The sequence below is a fragment of the Melanotaenia boesemani genome, chromosome 18 (assembly GCF_017639745.1).
Source record: "Melanotaenia boesemani isolate fMelBoe1 chromosome 18, fMelBoe1.pri, whole genome shotgun sequence".
NCBI classification, from domain to species: domain Eukaryota; kingdom Metazoa; phylum Chordata; class Actinopteri; order Atheriniformes; family Melanotaeniidae; genus Melanotaenia; species Melanotaenia boesemani.
In genome coordinates this window covers 22,006,071-22,026,400 of record NC_055699.1, presented here as the reverse complement: position 1 = coordinate 22,026,400, position 20,330 = coordinate 22,006,071, and the positions used below count along the sequence as shown (strand labels likewise).

The 20,330-nt window shown below is 38.8% G+C and overlaps 1 protein-coding gene across 1 annotated transcript in view; it reads left to right on the top strand.

Annotated features, from left to right (window-relative positions):
• The window catches only part of LOC121628724 (NACHT, LRR and PYD domains-containing protein 12-like), a 2,607,341-nt gene that overhangs the window by 2,066,412 nt on the left and 520,599 nt on the right, over positions 1-20,330 (top strand). Inside the window, exons 13-18 of the mRNA XM_041967976.1 lie at positions 26-1,411; positions 1,934-2,390; positions 3,525-3,698; positions 10,397-10,567; positions 12,849-12,964; positions 16,206-16,216. Coding sequence (XP_041823910.1) covers positions 26-1,411; positions 1,934-2,390; positions 3,525-3,698; positions 10,397-10,567; positions 12,849-12,964; positions 16,206-16,216 — 2,315 coding nt within the window. The remainder of the gene's footprint in view (positions 1-25; positions 1,412-1,933; positions 2,391-3,524; positions 3,699-10,396; positions 10,568-12,848; positions 12,965-16,205; positions 16,217-20,330) is intronic.

Sequence of the window (20,330 nt, the reverse complement as noted above, 5' to 3'; positions counted from 1 at the left end):
GTCTCTGTGTTCTTGTTTCCAGCAGATGTTGGTCTGCAGGAGGTTTTAGATGAACATAAAATCAGTCTGAGGAGGAGATGTGAACATGTGACTGAAGGAACTGATGGAACAGGAAGTAGAACCCTCCTCAACAGGATCTACACTGAGCTCTTCATCACAGAGGGACAGAGTGAAGAGGTTAATACCCAACATGAGGTGTGGCAGCTGGAGACCGCTTCCAAGATCAACACCCTCCATGACACTCCAATCAGGTGCCACGACATCTTTAAAGCCTTACCTGACCAACATGGACCAATCAGAGTGGTTCTGACCAACGGCGTCGCTGGTGTTGGAAAAACCTTCTCAGTGCAGAAGTTCACTCTGGACTGGGCAGAGGGCTTGGAGAACCAAGATGTCAGTGTGGTGGTTCTGCTTTCATTCAGGGAGCTGAACTTGATCAGAGATGACCAGTACAGTCTTCTCCAGCTGCTCCATGTTTTCCATCCAACATTACAGAAGATCCCAGCAGAGCAGCTGGCTGTCTGGAAACTTCTCTTCATCTTTGATGGTCTGGATGAAAGCAGACTTTCTCTGGACTTCAACAACACTGAGGTTGTTTCTGATGTCACACAGAAGTCTTCAGTCAACGTGCTGCTGACAAACCTCATCAAGGGGAATCTGCTGCCCTCGGCTCTCATCTGGATCACTTCCAGACCTGCAGCAGCCAATCAGATCCCTCCTACATGTGTTGACAGGGTAACAGAAGTACGAGGCTTCACTGATGTCCAGAAGGAGGAGTACTTCAGGAGGAGATTCAGTGATGAAGAGATGTCCAGCAGAATCATCTCCCACATGAAGACATCCAGGAGCCTCCACATCATGTGTGGAACCCCAGTCTTCTGCTGGATCACTGCTACAGTTCTGGAGCACATGTTGACCACAGAGCAGAGAGGAGAGCTGCCCAAGACCATGACAGACATGTACTCACACTTCCTGATGGTCCAGACAAAGAGGAAGAAGAACAAGTACCATGAGGGACATGAGAAGAGTCCACAGGAGCTGATGGAGGCTGACAGAGATGTTCTTCTGAAGCTGGGGAGGCTGGCGTTTGAACATCTGGAGAAAGGACACATCATGTTCTACCAAGAAGACCTGGAGCAGTGTGGTCTGGATGTCACAGAGGCCTCGGTGTTCTCAGGAGTTTGTACTGAGATCTTCAGAAGAGAGTGTGTGATCTTCCAGAAACCAGTTTACTGCTTCGTTCATCTGAGTGTTCAGGAGTTTCTGGCTGCAGTCTACAAGATGCACAGTTACATCAACAAGAACACAGAGGTGCTGAAGAAATTCCCGGGGAGAGACTGGGATGATGATGATGATGGTGATGACGATAATGATTATAATGATGAAGATGATGCTTATAATGATGATGATGGTGATGATGATGGTGATAATGATAATGACTATAATGATGATGATGATGATGGTGATGATGATGGTGATAATGATAATGATTACAGTGATGATGGTGATGGTGATGATGATGGTGATGACGATAATGATTATAATGATGAAGATGATGCTTATAATGATGATGATGGTGATGATGATGATGATGATGATGGTGATAATGATAATGATTACAGTGATGATGGTGATGGTGATGATGATGGTGATAATGATAATGATTACAGTGATGATGATGATGGTGATGATGATGGTGATAATGATAATGATTACAGTGATGATGGTGATGACGATAATGATTATAATGATAAAGATGATGCTTATAATGATGATGATGATGATGATGATGAGCGCGATAATGATTATTATGATGATGCTTATAATGATGATAATGGTGATGATGATAATGATTATAATGATGATGATGATGATGGCGATGATGATAATGATTATAATGATGGTGATGATAAAATGGAAAGGTTATTTCTAGATGACTTCTTAAAGAGTGTCATGGAAGAATCCTTTAAAAGTAAAAATGGCCACCTGGACCTGTTCACTCGCTTCCTTCATGGCCTCTCTCTGCAGTCCAACCAGAGACTCTTAGCAGGCCTGTTGGGTCAGACAGAAAACAGTCCAGAAACCATCCAGAGAGTCATCAAAACCCTGAAGAACATGAACACTAGTAACATCAGTCCTGACAGAAGCATCAACATCTTCCACTGTCTGATGGAGATGAACGACCTCTCAGTTTATCAGGAGATCCAAGAGTTCCTGAGGTCAGAGAACAGATCAGAGAAGAAGCTCTCAGATATCCAATGTTCAGCTCTGGCCTACATGCTGCAGATGTCAGAGGAGGTTCTGGATGAGTTGGACCTGATGAAGTACAACACTACAGATGGAGGACGACGGAGACTGATCCCAGCTGTGAGGAACTGCAGGAAGTTTCGGTGAGTTAATGTGTTCATGAACTTTACCAGTCAGAATAGATCAGAAGTTTTTCTCACTTCATCAGTCATTAGTCAGATCATCTGAAATGATCAGAGAAACACAACAAGATTAAACCTGGAAAAGAAGAAAATTAAAGAGGAAATATGAAAATATTTAGAGAACTTCTTAACTATAAAGAAGAATTTAATAAAAATGTATTATGTTTTGTTTCCTATTTTTCCACAAAACTCTTCTTTTTAACACTTCTCTGAACAATGAAAGGATGAAAGTTAGCAGCTCCTGAACTTCAACCTCCAGTTTTTAGTTCAGAAGTTCAGTGAAGATCATCACTGAACCACAGCTGTCACTTGATAACTGTTGTAGGTTGAAAGTTAAATCTATGAACACATGAATCCTCCAGGATTTGACAACATGATGCAGCTCAGTCTTCTACATTCAAAGTATGACACTGGTACCAGATGAAGATGTTCCACTCCTGTGGATTCACAATATGACTGCAGCAGCATTACAGGGACCAGGCTGCTGAAGTCTGGGTGGACACATCATGGAAGCAAATCCTCTTCTCCACATGAGGAGCATAAAAACTGAACGCTGCCTCTCCATGTTTAGTTCTGACTCTGGGAACAGAAAGTAGACTTGACCCTGATGACCTGAGGGATCTGGTTGGATCATAATAAACAAGAAGATCCTGAATGTGTTCTGGTTCTAAGCGATCAGGATCAGGATCAGAATGGGATTTTATTGTTAACTAAGTTTTCACATTAAAGGAATTTGTCTTGGAGTGAAAATGTTAAAACAAAAAAAGCTGAAAAGAAAAACACAAAAACAGACAGAACATAAACAGTATTTACAGGGTGTAAAGTATAAAATTATAAAAATGTACACATCTATATAAAAGAAAAGGTCTGTACACAGCAGTGTGTAGTACAAAGGAGAGGTTTAAAGTCTGCAGGTCTGATAGAAACTGGAGAGATTTAGTGTGTCATGTCAAACAGACGAGATAAGATGAATCACAGAAATAAAGAACAGATGTTCACAAACTGATGTTTCTGTTTTTGTTATCACATTCAGTCAGTTTGTTAATAATTCAGATCCTCTTTCATTAGAACTGACTCCATTTTCTCTGATTACAGACTTGAGTTTTGCCAACTCCTTGAGGCTGACTGTGAAATTATCGCCTCAGCTCTGAAGTCCAGCCCCTCCCATCTGACAGAGGTAGACCTCAGTAACATCAGGCTGGAAGATTCAGGCGTTAAGAAGCTGTGTGATGGACTGGAGAGTCCAAACTGTGGACTGGAGACTCTGAGGTCAGTTCATTGGAGCTGTTGTAGCTTTTCTATACCGATTTTTAAACGTGTTTTACTATTGAGTCAGAATGGATTTAATAAACACTTGTTACACATTTGTATAAAAAATCTTATCTTTTCTCTTTTTGCTGTTTTTTCTTCCAACTCTCAAGAAATTTTTTTAATTTATTCTACAGATTAAAACATATTGTAAAAAAGTATCCAGGAAAATTTATTTTTCACTCATTCTCAATCCATAAACACAGAAAAGAAAACACGTATGAGCTTCAAAGACTCAGAGTCTGTTCGGATGTGGTTCTAACATGTGTGCTAGTGGTCTGAACTGGTTGTTAAGAACTCATCAGGTCTTGTCCAGCTTCCTTCCCCAGCTTCTGGCCTTCTGCTCTAAGTTGATCTGACCTATGCTACTTACTGTACAGAAGAAATCGTTGCATATGTTCAGAGTTATCTGACCTGCAAAGTTTTTATAAGATATCTGCTGCATTGGAGGGAATCATTAAAGAAAACAGCCATTCCTCCACCTTTCTGATGTGATCTAGCTTCACTCACAAAGCACCACAAGTTTGGAGGGGACGCTTCTATAAGGACAACCAATCATTTTCTCTGGCTAACCAGGTTTCTGTTAAAAACAAGAAATTCAGTTTTGGCTTTGAAATAAAATCATTGATTAAAAATGATTTAAGCCAGAAATCTGACATTTAGTAAAGCTAGCTTCAGTGTGCTAAAAACATTAGCTGTCTAGTTTTTGTTATGGACAGGCTGATGAGGAATGAACACAAGATTTGATAAATTTATAGTATGTATTGGGTGAATCTTGCTTTTCTGAACATTTATCGGCCCTATTTGTTGCCTATTAAAACAGGGATAAAGTAAACTACTTGCATTTTGGGACCTGACTTATGCTGGAGAGAGTCATGTGTACCCACATAGCAGCAGGCCGGACCCAACACATATCAATCAGATGCTGTTCTGTTATCAGGCTGTGGAGACAGAGGACGAGTTTGGTTCCGTCATGAAGGGAGGGGAGGTGGGCGCTGGGGCTGTGATGACTGTGTCAGAGCTCGCTGGAGAATTGGTGGGGGAGGAGGAAGTGGTATGTTTCGGGGTGAAAAGATGGGACTGGGACATGGGGTTAGTTTGGTTGCAATAGTTACAAGCTCCTTCATCTGGGAGGTGAAGTTCAGGAGGGATGGGGAGGATGGGAGAGGGAGGGTGACCTGGATGGTGTATGATGTGTATGTGTATGAAGGGGATGGGTCCTCACTGGAAGCTTTGGGGGTTTTTTCAGGAGGGGGCTGAGGTGGTTTTTTCTCAAGGTTTCCTCTAGGCTCTGTGTTATCACGTTGTGTTGGTCGCTCTTGTCTGTTGTCCTTGTCCAAAGGAATAGAGTGTGTTCAGAACATAAAACAAGTTGGAGGCAAACAGCCTTACTCCTGATCTGTTCAGGCAGAGTCCATTTGTTTTTAAAATGTGCCTGTAGTCCCAGAAGAAGTTGAAATTGTCTATGAAATGAACTGGATGTGTGGTACATACAGCTGACAGCCATGGATTCAGACTAAACAGCCTGCTGAATCTCTCCACTCCTCCTCTGATCGGAGGGAGAGGACCACTGATGAATATCTGGGCATTCAGACAGCTGATCGTATCCAGCAGTTCAGTAAAGTCCCGTTTCAGCACCTCAGATTGTTGTTTCACAACATCATTCAACCCCACGTGCAGTATGAGGTTTTCCACAGTTGGGTGTGCAGCCAAAATTTGCGTAATTTTGTCTCTTATATCTGATACCATATCCTTGGGAAAGCACAATACTCTTGTATATTTTACATACACATTTCTAATGTCTTTTACACCAAAGTCACCGACAATAAGATACTAAGGCCCAGCCATTTGCTTTTCTTGTCACCTTTTATTTTCTGAGTTGTTTTTTGGTCTTACCCTGTTGTGTAGGGAGATTTCATCTCGGTCATCAAATGTAGGTCCAAAATTCTGCAGCAGTGGAGCAAACCTGTTCTGTAGTTGCATGCCTTGTTGTTGAGATGGAAACTAGTTCATGACTATATCTTGCTAGAGAGGGGTTGAGGAGGTACTTGGTCTGGATAGCAGAGCAGGGCAGTTGGTTGCATCTCTAATCTCAGCAAACTGGGCTCTGCCTGTTACTCGTCCTCCCATTTCCCTGTGAGATGATTTAGTCTTTGGGTTTGCACCAAGAGTGTACACCGTCCTCCTGTTTCTTTAAAGCCATGTTTGTGCTAATTAGCTGTTAAAAAGATCTTGTCAGCTGTTCTTTTTTATTAAAGGCAAGGTTGTTTCGTTTCCACACAATCCATTTAAAAAAAAAAAAAAAAAAAATAATGCCACTTAGTAAAACAAAAATCAATCAAGCAATCAAATTAAATCTTTAAAGCATGTTTCATATGTAAGTTGTAACACAAAGTTGGTAAGTGAAGATAATTCCCTCATGCCCTTCCAGCCACCCAGGCCCACCACTCAGTGACACAGAAAGGCCATTTCTCTGTATTCCATCATCTTTATGACATTTCTGCATTGTACATTCAGTGTTCTTCATTTAGATCTGCTGCTACAGATCCAAATATAATTTAATAATTGTTAGATAAAAAACATAAAACGTAATAGTACTGCAGTCATTATTCTCTGCTGAAATAACTTATATTCTTAACTGAGAGCTTCTGGTGCAGACAATGAGGCTGAGACCTCCTCTAGCAGCTTCTACAGGTGCCTGTTGTGGCTGCAAAATTTTGGACAAATACAAATTTAACACATCGCTTTAAATTTTATAGAAGTAACATTAAATAGCTGTAGCTTACCCTTACAATAAACAAACAGTTGCATAAATAATGCATTAAAAATACAATTAAAAATTTTTTATGTAACCTTTACTTTATGTCATTCTGACATCATGACATTATGTTGTTCAGATATTGTTATGGTACAATAGCATCTATCTTAGTTAGAGTTAGCCCAATGTCGATGTCAAAATGAAAAGTTAAAACATACAGTCTTAATGTTCAGTAACTCTGACATACCTCTACTTTGGGCTTGTTTTTCCTCCTCCTCCTCTTTTCTGTAAGCAGACCTGACTATTTGGACTGTCTTTTCATTATAAACTTTTTTAATGGTTTTCTTGGTGGCAACACACAACAAGGTGACATCATCCATCAATATTATGTTATCAGTATCATTACGAACCTGAAGGCGCCCTTTCAACAGATTTTGCCCTGCGTGACTGCCTAGGTCACCGATGCCCAGGTCCAGCCCTGGTAATAGTCATCTGTAGAGAAGGGATGCATCTTGCTGCTAGCGAGCTTTAGCTTCTGACTAACTGTAGATAAGGCTTCTGCAATTTGTCGGCCACACTGACGTGACACTGACAAGATTGTAAAAGTCTTAAAAATTGTCCATAAATATCTTAAGTAGAAAATTAAGAATATTGGCAGAAAAATGCAAGAAGAGGGGAGAGCAAAGCAGCAAGGTGTCAGCAGGAAACTCATAGGGAGGAATGACTGAAATTAACCACATGAGGTATTTTTATGGTTTCTGCTTTGTATTGACAAAGTTTTGTTACTTTTAATCAACACATGGTAGTTACATAAAGTATCCCAAAGCTAAACATTTTCCACTCTCAACACTTAAATCTGCTGTTCAAATGTGTCCAAATGTGTCCTGAGTAATCACCTGTAATCAGATCTCACTTCCCTTACTAACAAGTAACCTATATCACCTGAGTAAAGATCCATGACCTCAACATAAAGCCATAAAGATTTTGCAGCAGTAATTGAATGTTTGCAAATAATTACAAAGTTTGTATTTCTAAATAAAGTTTTTTCATCCTGCAACTAACTATTCAAATTCAATCTGAATATGAAGTTGCAGATTTTTGACCATGTCTTTTCACCTACATCTGACTGAAAGATGACAAATCAAACTGTCCAATCAGAGAGCAGACAGCTTCCTGTCCTTCTGCACCACTGCAGGCTCTTAAAGGGCAGAAGATGCAACTGCTAAAAAAATAAAGGGAACACTTAAACAACACAATGTAACTCCAAGTCAATCACACTTCTGTGAAATCAAACTGTCCACTTAGGAAGCAACACTGATTGACAATCAATTTCGCATGCTGTTGTGCAAATGGAATACACAACAGATGGAAATTATATGCAATTAGCAAGACACCCCCATTAAAGGAGTGGTTCTGCAGGTGGTGACCACAGACCACTTCTCAGTTCCTGCTTTCTGGCTGATGTTTTGCTCATTTTTGAATGCTGGCAATGCTTTAACTCTAGTGGTAGCATGAGACAGAGTCTACAACCCACACAAGCGGCTCAGGTAGTGCAGCTCATCCAGGATGGCACATCAATGCGATTTGACAGGTTTGCTGTATCTGTCAGCGTAGTGTCCAGGGCATGGAGGTGATACCAGGAGACAGGCCAGTACATCAGGAGATGTGGAGGAAGCCGTAGGAGGGCAACAACCCAGCAGCAGGACCGCTACCTCCGCCTTTGTGCAAGGAAGAACAGGAGGAGCACTGCCAGAGCCCTGCAAAATGACCTCCAGCAGGACACAAATGTGCATGTGTCTGCTCAAATGGTCAGAAACAGACTCCATGAGGGATGTATGAGGGTCCAACGTCCACAGGTGGGGGTTGTGCTTACAGCCCAACACCGTGCAGGACATTTGGCATTTGCCAGAGAACACCAAGATTGGCAAATTTGCCACTGGCGCCCTGTGCTCTTCACAGATGAAAGCAGGTTCACACTGAGCACATGTGACAGACATGACAGAGTCTGGAGACGCCGTGGAGAACGTTCTGCTGCCTGCAACATCCTCCAGCATGACCGGTTTGGCAGTGGGTCAGTAATGACCCTCTAATAAACCCACCACTGGCAAGCCCTCCATGTGCTCGCCAGAGGTAGCCTGACTGCCATTAGGTACTGAGATGAGATCCTTAATAAGTTTAATAAGCAGTGTATATTTTAAATACTAATGTGTCTCATAGTGATTGTGATAAACTGATATTACTCAGTCCGAGACTCAGGCAGTAGGTGCTGCAGACTCTCTCAGTGAACCGCCAAAAGGATTATGCAGCTTTCATACTTATGATGGTGTACACACAAAAGTGAGAGAGTACCAGAAGTGTTGGCGGAGGTAACTAGATTTGAGTGAATACATTTGATGCCTTACCTTAAAAAATTTATGTAAAATACGATAAAAATCCTAATTTTATCCTGTCATAGCCATAGAATGTAAAATACTAATAGAGGTCATGTATTCAACAGTATTGGTTTGTCTAATAGATTTTTCTTAAAAAAAAAAATTCAAGTAGTTTGTAGCCATGATAAAAGGATGAATATTAAATTATAGTGTATTTAGAAAAAAAAAGCTCCCAATGGTACAAAACTTGCACCTTAATGGTTAATTCTTTATAATGATTAATTTAATCATCATATACATTAAAATAGAATTCTTTCATGAAAGATTCTTGAAAATTGTGAAAAATATTAAACTTTCATAATTATATTGAGCTTTAAAGTTCAAATTACAGACCTTGTAGTTAACAATAACAAGTAACATTTTAACAGGGCATAAAGTTTCACAGATGATCTTTAACAGGACAAAATAAACCAGAAACTGATGAGTTGAATCCTCCTCATGAGGGTCTCTGGGTAAAACCATGAGACAATGGTTACAAAGGCTCAGTTGGCCCTGGCTCTGCTCACTTTAACTTAATGCTGATCATTAGAGCAATGAAAACTACTTTGGATATTTGGCTTGCATAAACATCAGCAAGTTTGCTGATCATGATTCAGACAAATCCCTAGTTATTTATTACATGTTTAGTAGAAGAATATCAGAAGATAACCAAATATTTTGTGAATAATTTGAATTAATTTCAGGTTAAATTATTGTGCAATAACTGTTTTTGATATTTTTTAATTCCTACCTAATTGGCATGAAATTTCCTAGTGTATAGTTTGAAATCTTACAGAAAAACCATGATTAGAATTTTGTCAGAATCAGAATACTTTATTAATCCCGGAGGAAATTATGCGCACACAGTTGCTTCATGACCATGACAAATAAAGAAAGAATAGGTTAAAGATAAAATTTACAATAAGTAAAAATCAGTAAGAAAAACCAAAATATCTTTGTTTGATTCTATATTAAGAATAGATAGCCCCAACGCTTCTATAAGTCTCTGTAATGTTGTATTTTACTAAAATATTGAAACAGGCCATATCACAATAACAAGTTCTGCTTCTGTCAAAGTTTGATTTCATTATTAGATGATATTTTTCATATTCTTGTGTTTCAACCTGCAGATGTGGCCATCAAACATGCCACCATATAGTTCCTAGAGAATCAGTACAGCATGTTTTTCTGCTTTTATCATTCTATAAAACAGCTCATATCTACATTTCTATCAAAGTTTCCATTTCCACCTGAATTTATCCTGACATGTTTAATTTCTTTGCTTTAATCGTTTAGCTGCACAACATGAGTTTGTATGGATGGAGCCTCTGGTGGAGCTGCAAAGATTAGGAGCTGAAGTCACTACGTCTTTATTGAAGCTGCAGCATGTTGTCATTAATATTAATGAGAACTCTTCTTCTCTGCTTCTGTTTGACTGTTTAAACCTGCATCCTGTTGGCTTCAGCTCACAGCTTTTATTCTTTATTCAGATTGCAGGGTTGCAGGTTGTCAGAGATCAGCTGTGCTTCACTGACCTCAGCTCTGAAGTCCAACCCATCCCATCTGATAGAACTGGACCTGAGCAGCAACAACATGACGTCTGCTGTTAAAGATCTTTGTGGATTTCTGGAGAGTCCACACTGCAGACTGGAGACTCTGAGGTCAGACACCATGTTTTATTTGTTTATTGAGATTAATACCATGTAAAAGTTGTTCTGGTCTTCAACGTAAAGTCTGTTTTCTTCTTCAGTGGTTTAGTTCATGAAATGATGATTTATTAAATAAAAACAAAAGACTTTGATTCTGTCAGACAGAAACAAATATATAATCACTGACTGATGCTTCTAGACGTTGAGCATTAGTGAATATCTATGGATGAAATAATGATCAAGTAATAATTAATCAGCTGATATGAAGCAACTCTCCACCATCACTGATAGAAATGAAGCATCTTTGACTTGATTAGAAAACACTTTTCATCCCAGCAGCAGTTATCTTCACTCACATGCATTAATAACGACATATTACACCCAAAAACCTCATCACACTAATAATTTAACAGAAATCATTCTCATCTGATTTTCATTTCATTAAAATGATCTCTGTTACACAAGGTCAGTTCAGACTGAAACAGATATTCCTGTTAAGTGGATTTAAGTAAAATACAAAGAAGAATTTATCTGAAGAAAAATAACATGATTGATAAAATGAAATAAAGTTAAGCTATGGCCTAACTTGTTGCTAGGTAACAGTGGATGGAAGGAAGTTGTGAGAGTGTGTGAGCAGCTTTCCATCAGGTGAGAAATGTGTGAAAATGTGGAGCAGAGTCAGTGTTTCATAGCTCTGCAGCCAAAGAGAAGCTGAGAAGGTGAACTGCTACGACCCTGTGCAGGTGATCCAAACACAGACACAAAGGATGATTACTGAACAGCCATGAAGGAGAGAGGCAGGGATGCTCCATCACTGGAGATAAATGCTGTTCTGTTTACCTGCTGTGTTTGTTTCTTCTGCTTTATTTATTTATTTATTCAGTCTTCAGGAATAGAAGTTGATCAATAAAATTTTAATAATGAACTTCTAAAACAACAAATAAATGCATTAAACAGGAAAAGAAATGCAGCAGAAACATTTTTAATTGTATTATAAAATCTTGTTTGTTTTCAGATTTAGATTTTTCTTTAAATTCCACTTTTTCATATGAACTATTTTCTATAGTAAAATAAGATCAGCTGACAGTCAGACAAACTTGTTCCGGTTTAAACAGAACAACACAACAATCTGTCAAATTAACTTTGATCTCATATATAATTCATGAAAATTTCAGCCGTCCTCATGTAGAAATGAATCTGCTGGGATGTCAGATTCATCACATCTTAGTGCTCTGACTTTTCAGTAGGGATGTGAATCTAACAACAACTCAAGATTTAATTTGATTCCGATTTTTGGGGTGACGATTCAATTCAGAATCGATTCTCGATTCAAACTGATTTTTGATTCATAACCATTACAAAGGATGCCAATTTCACAAGTAACTACATTCTCCTAAGCTAGGAAAAACTCTTCTATAAAAAAGAAAGTAGTTATATTACTAGACAGCTGGTTTTGTTTAAGAAATTGCAACTTTACAAGGTTAATCAAGTGATTCTTAAATGTAATCACACAGAGGCAATCTTTTAACAGAAGCAATTTATTTTTCAAGATTCTGTGGTTGCAAAGTTTACCTTTGAGTACTCAACCATTAATGAGATCAAGCCAAGTTATTACTCAAGTCTGAGCTGGAAGTTTTTCATCAAAGTACATTTCACTCTGTTAGAATTGGAAACACTGAACTTGAGTCTCTGACTTCAGCTTGACTTCAGGTACGTAGCTTCCTGGTGGAGATGGTGGAGGTCTCCCAACATTCAGCATCTAATTCCTGATTCTGATAGTTTGTCACACTGCACATCAGCATCCATTAATCAGCCAAACTGATCAATCAGTCCACCTCTAGCTGGTTCCAACACGTTTATAAGACTCTGTAATGTTTGTTCTGACTGAAATATTAAAACACAACATGTCACAGTAACAAGTTCTGCTTCTGTCAACTCTTCAATAAGTTTGGTTTAATTATTAAATGAAACATTAGACATCAGTACAGCATGTTTTTCTGTCTTTAATATTCAATAAAACAGCTCATTTTATCGATTGTCCCCATTTCCTCATGAATTTATCCTGACGTGTTTATTTTCTTTCCAACTTGAATCATTTGGCTGCACAACATGAGTTTGTATGGATGGAGCCTCTGGTGGAGCTGCAGAGTTTAAGAGCTGAAGTCACTACGTCTTTATTAAAGCTGCAGCATTTTGTCATTAATAATATAAAGAACTTTTTTCTCTGCTTCTGTTTGACTGTTTTAACCTGCATCCTGTTGGTTTCAGCTCACAACTTTTATTCTTTATTTAGATTGCAGAGCTGCAGTTTGTCAAAGAACAGCTGTGATTCTCTGGCCTCAGCTCTGCAGTCCAACCCCTCCCATCTGACAGGACTGGACCTGAGTTTCAACTACCTGCAGGAGTCAGGTGTGAAGAAGCTGCTTGATCTTGTGAAGAATCCCCAGAACAAACTTGAGACTCTGAGGTCAGTAGATGGTTAAAGCTCATGCAGCTCTCAGCTGTATTGTACTAAACACAGCTAGAATCAAAGCAAAGATCTGGTGTTTCCTTGAAAGCTGCAGTCTTCTCAGCAGCTGCTTCCGTCAGTAAAGCTGTGAGAGGAGAACGATGCTGGGCTTCAGGATTGGACAGACTTTTCATGTTGATCCAACACCAAACTAATTCCATCAAATCTGTTTGTTGTCTCATTTCCACACTAAACAGCTGATCAGCTTCATCATCTCTCTGCTCTGAGATCAGTCTGACTGCAGTCTCTGATTTCAGAGAAGCTTTTTATTTAGGAACCATGTGGTCTTTATACCGACCAGAACCTCTGCTGAAGTCCAGTCATCATATCTGTCCTTCTGTCATTATTTCCATCCAAGTATGTTCAGGGACAGTCTCCATGTTTATGTTCAGGGACAGTCTCCATGTTTATGTTCAGGGACAGTCTCCATGTTTATGTTCAGGGACAGTCTCCATGTTTATGTTCAGGGACAGTCTCCGTGTTTATGTTCAGGGACAGTCTCCGTGTTTATGTTCAGGGACAGTCTCCATGTTTATGTTCAGGGACAGTCTCCATGTTTATGTTCAGGGACAGTCTCCATGTTTATGTATCAGCTGATGTTTCACTAACAGATCAGATGTTCATCAACACTCAGAGACTCTTTGTTTAAATTCATCATCTGACATGTAACAGCAGTAAATTTATCACCACAGTGATGGTGCAGTAATGAAGCTTTCATGACTCAGCAGTTTATTTCCATTCTGAGTGAAATCTGAAGAGCAAACAGACTTGATGATTAAAGTTTCTGCAGGTGTGTTGAGCTTCATCTCCGTGTTCATGGTGACACGTTGACATGAGAGCTGAAAGGAAAATGGAGATGCTGAACAGCTGATCTGAACAGGACTGAAGTCCTGCTGCTCTTTATACTGATGGAGGACAAACACTCTGTCATCTGATCTGATCTTCATTTTTCTCTACACAGATGGAGGCGAGGTGACTGAACAGGACCGTGTTTGTTCTGAGAGGAGAAGCTTCGTTCTGATGATCCAGAGTCTGAAGCTGCAGCTTCACTGAATGGAGATGATGATGAAGAAGATGATGTATTTACTGTTGACGTCTATTTTTAATCAAGCATTTTGTCCTTTGAAATAATAAAAATAATGTTGAGTTTGAGATGATCAGGAAAGAAATTATCCATAAATGGAGCTGTGATCACTACATGCAGTTATGTCTGAATTTAAAGTGTAAAGTATGGCTCCGGTTTTATTGTCTTTGCTTCATTTTATGTATTTTAAAACAGATTTTTAATCAAACCAGAGCCCAGTCTGCCTTTGATATTTGAGTGTTTCAGTCTGAGATGAAGCAGCTTCAGAGACGATGAAGCTGATGAAAATGTTGGAACCTGAAAGGAATATTTCTCTTTCCTTTCACTTGTTCTGAAATATATTTCTACTTTGGATATTTCCCAGCTTTCATTCCTTCACCATCATGTTCACTGTGTTTTGCTTGTTTGAGTCAATAAAGGTTTTTTGTTAAAAAAAATGAGCCCAGTGGATGTTTGGGGGAGAATCAGGGACAGAAAATGGCCGCCTGTTCTCAGCAGAGCTTCCTGCTCCAAATTAACCTGAATTGAACTCTTTGAATCATCAGACACGTTATCAATCACATATTTATCTTCTTCCAGGGTCAAACAACAACATGGAAACTACAACTTTCAGGATTTATAGCAAAGTGGCGCCTTGTTAGCAAGTTGGCTGTAAACAAGATGTGGATCTGAAGGTGTGGCTTCACAGCTGATTTCACATGAACAACAGCTTCACAACAACAACAACACAGATTCAGAGTTTTTCTGTGGAAGATGAGCGTCGTCCTGGTTGATGGTTCACATGTGAGGGAGGCTCTTAATCCTCACATCACATCTTCATTATGTTGTTTTTCAGGAAAACAGAGGATTTAGTATCTTTGTGTTTCACTGCTGTTATTCTGAGATCAGTATTAGGAAAAGATTTCAAACTGAAGCCTCAGAATAAGAACTCAGTAAATATTTCATCATCTGCAAACAGCAGCACTAACGTTCTCTCCACACGTCTTCTCTGCTGTTTCAGATCTCCTCCTTTACCATCTCTGAACTCCACTCACATCTTTTTCTTCTAACATTACATCTCTTCTCTTCTGGCATCTAAAACCACAGCTAAAACTTATTTCCCAGCTTTAATCTTCATCACATAACTCATCATCATCATTTCAGTCATTTGTTTTGGTGTCATGTGGAAGTTGCTTCATACACATTTTGGATTATTTTCATGAAAATCAATTAAATTTGACACTAAATTAGACATAAACTTTAGTAAAGCAAAGAGTTGGTGTATCACAGTTGACTGTCACTATGAACCCCAGGAAGAAGAGTCCTGAAGGAAGGCGGGTGTCTTTGGACTCGATCTGGACACCAAACTGCTCAGATCTGGATTTGTGTTGGACTCTTCCTGACTGATCAGATGCTCTTCATGGTTTTGTGTTGGACTGATCTTCATCCTGAAACACAGTTCTGATGATGAAGCTTAACTTTTTTTTCTATTTCTTTTAATGAAAACAAAGTTCTTCATCAGAGCAGAGATCCCTCCTCCTTAAATATGAACTCTGTTGTCTGGAGAAAATAAGAAGAATTCATATTGTAGAGAAGCTGAAAAATGATCAGCAACTAAAGACGAAGCTTCTGGACATTTCCACCAACAGCAGTGACAAACAAAATCGGCAACAGCAGCAGGAAGTCAGGGTTTAGCACCTTCTTATCAAGTAAAAGAGAAAATCAAAACATTTTTCTTGCTCAGTAAAAACTCATTTGAACTGCAACACATGAACAAACAGAACCAAGTCAGACAGGAGAAGGTTTTACTGCTGAGACAGACTGATTCTGACTGAACCGGGTCCATGAAGTTCAGCTGAAACTGAGGCTGAAACACCAGCTCTCACATACTATACTGAAATGCTCTCATATACTATACTGAAATCTCCTCTTATATACTATACTGAAATACTCTTAAAACACTATACTAAAATCATTCACACACTATAGTGAAATTTCAAAAATCGCATTTCACTAATATGTATGAAAGGAATTCTAGTAGTGTGTGTGAGAGGCAATTTTACTAGTATGTATGAAAGGAATTCTACTAGTTTGTGTGAGAGGGAATTTCAGTAGCATGTATGAAAGGAATTCTACTAGTGTGTGTGAGAGCGAATTTCACTTGAAAAGGAAGTCATTTCAGTTGAAACGGAAGTCACGTAGTAGAAAAAAACAGGAGCGCATTTTCAAAACAAACCGAAGAAGAAGAAGTTGGAGAACTTCGTGACAGATGTTTTGCGAAGACTTATGCTGTATTAATATTTGTTAATTCGCCTGGAAGTAATCTCGGTGAAGCAGCTGGCATCTCCAATACTATTCTGGCCTCAGCAGAGACTTTTAAGGGTTAACGCGACATCAGCCGGACAACCGACAGTAGTAAGTCTGAATGGGGACATGCTAACTAGCCACCTAGCATAACTCGGCCATTGGGATATACAGTGCTGTAAAACGAAGACCTAACAGCACTGTGAGGCATATCCTGGAGAATACTCCAAACGGAGATGAAGAGTATGTTGTCCAGTGCTGTCCAGGTCTTCCTTTGACATCACTGCATATCTTAATGGCCGAGTTATGCTAGGTGGCTAGTTAGCGTATCCTCATTCAGACTTTCTACTGTCAGTTATCCGGTTGCTGTCGTGTTAGACCTAACCCCTCTAATAGTATCTGCTGAGGCCAGTATAGTATTGAAAAAGCCAGCTGCTTCACTTGGTCATCATAAACTCATGACCACATCAATAGAATTAAACAATCCCACTGCCACTGAACAGAATCTACACCTGCTATGCTTTCTGCAAACAAGATGACAAGTTGAAAATGTCCGTGTCCCGGCCACAAATTTTAATATAACGTTATAAATACAACAACACAGTTACTATCTCAGTTACATAAGCAGGGTGCTTCAACACTGACTTAAACACTGACAAATAACAGTAACATAGGGTTGAGAACTTCCTTTATCAAACACTGAGTCAAGGATGAGACAGGGAGCTGTATTTCAGTATATTATGTGAGAGCATTTCAGTATATAATGTGAGAGCATTTCAGTATATTATGTGAGAGCATTTCAGTATGTGAGAGCATTTCAGTATAGTATGTGAGAGCATTTCAGTATGTGAGAGCATTTCAGTATAGTATGTGAGAGCATTTCAGTATATAATGTGAGAGCATTTCAGTATATTATGTGAGAGCATTTCAGTATGTGAGAGCATTTCAGTATAGTATGTGAGAGCATTTCAGTATGTGAGAGCATTTCAGTATAGTATGTGAGAGCATTTCAGTATATTATGTGAGAGCATTTCAGTATAGTATGTGAGAGCATTTCAGTATATAATGTGAGAGCATTTCAGTATAGTATGTGAGAGCATTTCAGTATATAATGTGAGAGCATTTCAATATATTATGTGAGAGCATTTCAGTATATTATGTGAGAGCATTTCAGTATATTATGTGAGAGCATTGCAGTATATTATGTGAGAGCATTTCAGTATATAATGTGAGAGCATTTCAGTATAGTATGTGAGAGCATTTCAATATATTATGTGAGAGCATTTCAGTATATTATGTGAGAGCATTTCAGTATATTATGTGAGAGCATTGCAGTATATTATGTGAGAGCATTTCAGTATATTATGTGAGAGCATTTCAGTATATTATGTGAGAGCATTTCAGTATATTATGTGAGAGCATTGCAGTATAGTATGTGAGAGCATTTCAGTATATTATGTGAGAGCATTTCAGTATGTGAGAGCATTTCAGTATAGTATGTGAGAGCATTTCAGTATATAATGTGAGAGCATTTCAGTATAGTATGTGAGAGCATTTCAGTATATTATGTGAGAGCATTTCAGTATGTGAGAGCATTTCAGTATAGTATGTGAGAGCATTTCAGTATATTATGTGAGAGCATTTCAGTATATAATGTGAGAGCATTTCAGTATATTATGTGAGAGCATTTCAGTATAGTATGTGAGAGCATTTCAGTATATTATGTGAGAGCATTTCAGTATGTGAGAGCATTTCAGTATATTATGTGAGAGCATGTCAGTATATAATGTGAGAGCATTTCAGTATAGTATGTGAGAGCATGTCAGTATATAATGTGAGAGCATTTCAGTACAGTATGTGAGAGCATTTCAATATATTATGTGAGAGCATTTCAGTATATTATGTGAGAGCATTTCAGTATATTATGTGAGAGCATTGCAGTATATTATGTGAGAGCATTTCAGTATAGTATGTGAGAGCATTTCAGTATATAATGTGAGAGCATTTCAGTATATTATGTGAGAGCATTGCAGTATATTATGTGAGAGCATTTCAGTATATTATGTGAAAGCATTGCAGTATATTATGTGAGAGCATTGCAGTATAGTATGTGAGAGCATTTCAGTATATTATGTGAAAGCATTGCAGTATATTATGTGAGAGCATTGCAGTATAGTATGTGAGAGCATTTCAGTATATTATGTGAGAGCATTTCAGTATATTATGTGAGAGCATTTCAGTATAGTATGTGAGAGCATTTCAATATATTATGTGAGAGCATTTCAGTATATTATGTGAGAGCATTTCAGTATAGTATGTGAGAGCATTTCAGTATAGTATGTGAGAGCATTTCAGTATATTATGTGAGAGCATTTCAGTATAGTATGTGAGAGCATTTCAGTATATTATGTGAGAGCATTTCAGTATATTATGTGAGAGCATTTCAGTATATTATATGAGAGCATTTCAGTATATTATATGAGAGGAAATTTCAGTATAGTGTATAAGAGGCAGTTTCAGTATAGTGTATAAGAGGTTTTACTATAATGTGTGAATGATTTCAGTATGATATATGCGAGGTTTCACCATAGTGTATGAATGATTTCAGTATAATATATGAGAGGTTTCAGTATAATGTGTGAATGACTTAAATTTCACATGTGTCTGTGAGAGGGTAATTCTGAATAATGTCTCAAACGGCCCCTCATACCACACCATCAGGTTTCTTGGCGTCATCATCTCGGCCGACATCTCCTGGTCAGAGAATATCACGTCAATCACCAAGAAGGCTCAGCAGCGGCTACACTTCCTGAGAGTCCTCAGGAAGCACAAACTAAACTCCAACCTGCTGCTGACCTTCTACCGCTCATCCACTGAGAGCCTGCTGACATATTGCATCACAGTATGGTACAGCAGCTGCACTGTAGCAGACAGAGAGAGGCTACAGAGAGTTGTAAAGACAGCACAGAAGATCACTGGCTGCCCTCTCCCCTCCCTGATGGACATTTACACCTCCCGCTGCCTCAGCAGAGCCAGAAACATCATAAATGACAGCTCCCACCCTGGCTCTGTTCTGTTTGCCCTGCTGCCCTCTGGGAGGCACTACGGGTGCATCAGGACTAAAACAAACAGACTCAAAAACAGTTTCTTTCCAAAAGCAATAACTGCCCTAAACTCCTGTAGGACTTCAAATGTGAAATACTCTGGACACTAACGACATATGTGCAATACATTCTGTTATATGACATGTACAACATATCATGATATGTGCAAGAATACTCTGAATGTGCAATATATTTTTCTGACTTGAATATGTTCAGTGCAATTTATATATTTTTCAACTCGATCACTATATACATGTATGGTATACAGGTATATACATCATATTTATATCCACAAATAACTTAATGAGGGTGCACATTTGTTTGTTTATTTGTAAATATTTTATACCTCAGATCTTTTATTTTTTTTATCTTTTATACTGCTTTTTTGCACTGACATTGGTGGTGGCTTAATCTCATTGTACATGTGTATAATGACAATAAAGGCATTCTATTCTATTCTATTCTAAAAAATAAAGCATTTTACCATTAAAAATACATATGAACAGTAAGTAATAAATATTAATATAATTTATTAATATATGGGACAGAAGCCACGACCTGTTGCTCATTCAGTCGTCTAATCACAGCTGGAAAGAAGCTGCTTCCTAAAGACGTCCTCACATGAATCCTCCTGCTTTTCCTTCCTGGCTGCATCAGAGAGAAGAGACCCTGAGGATGAGTGGAGATGCTGATGATGCAGTGTCCTCTACATGTGCACCTCTGCCTGTAGATGTCCAGCAGCGAGGACAGCTGGACCAGTGATCCTGAACCAGGAAGTGATGCAGTAGGTGAGGA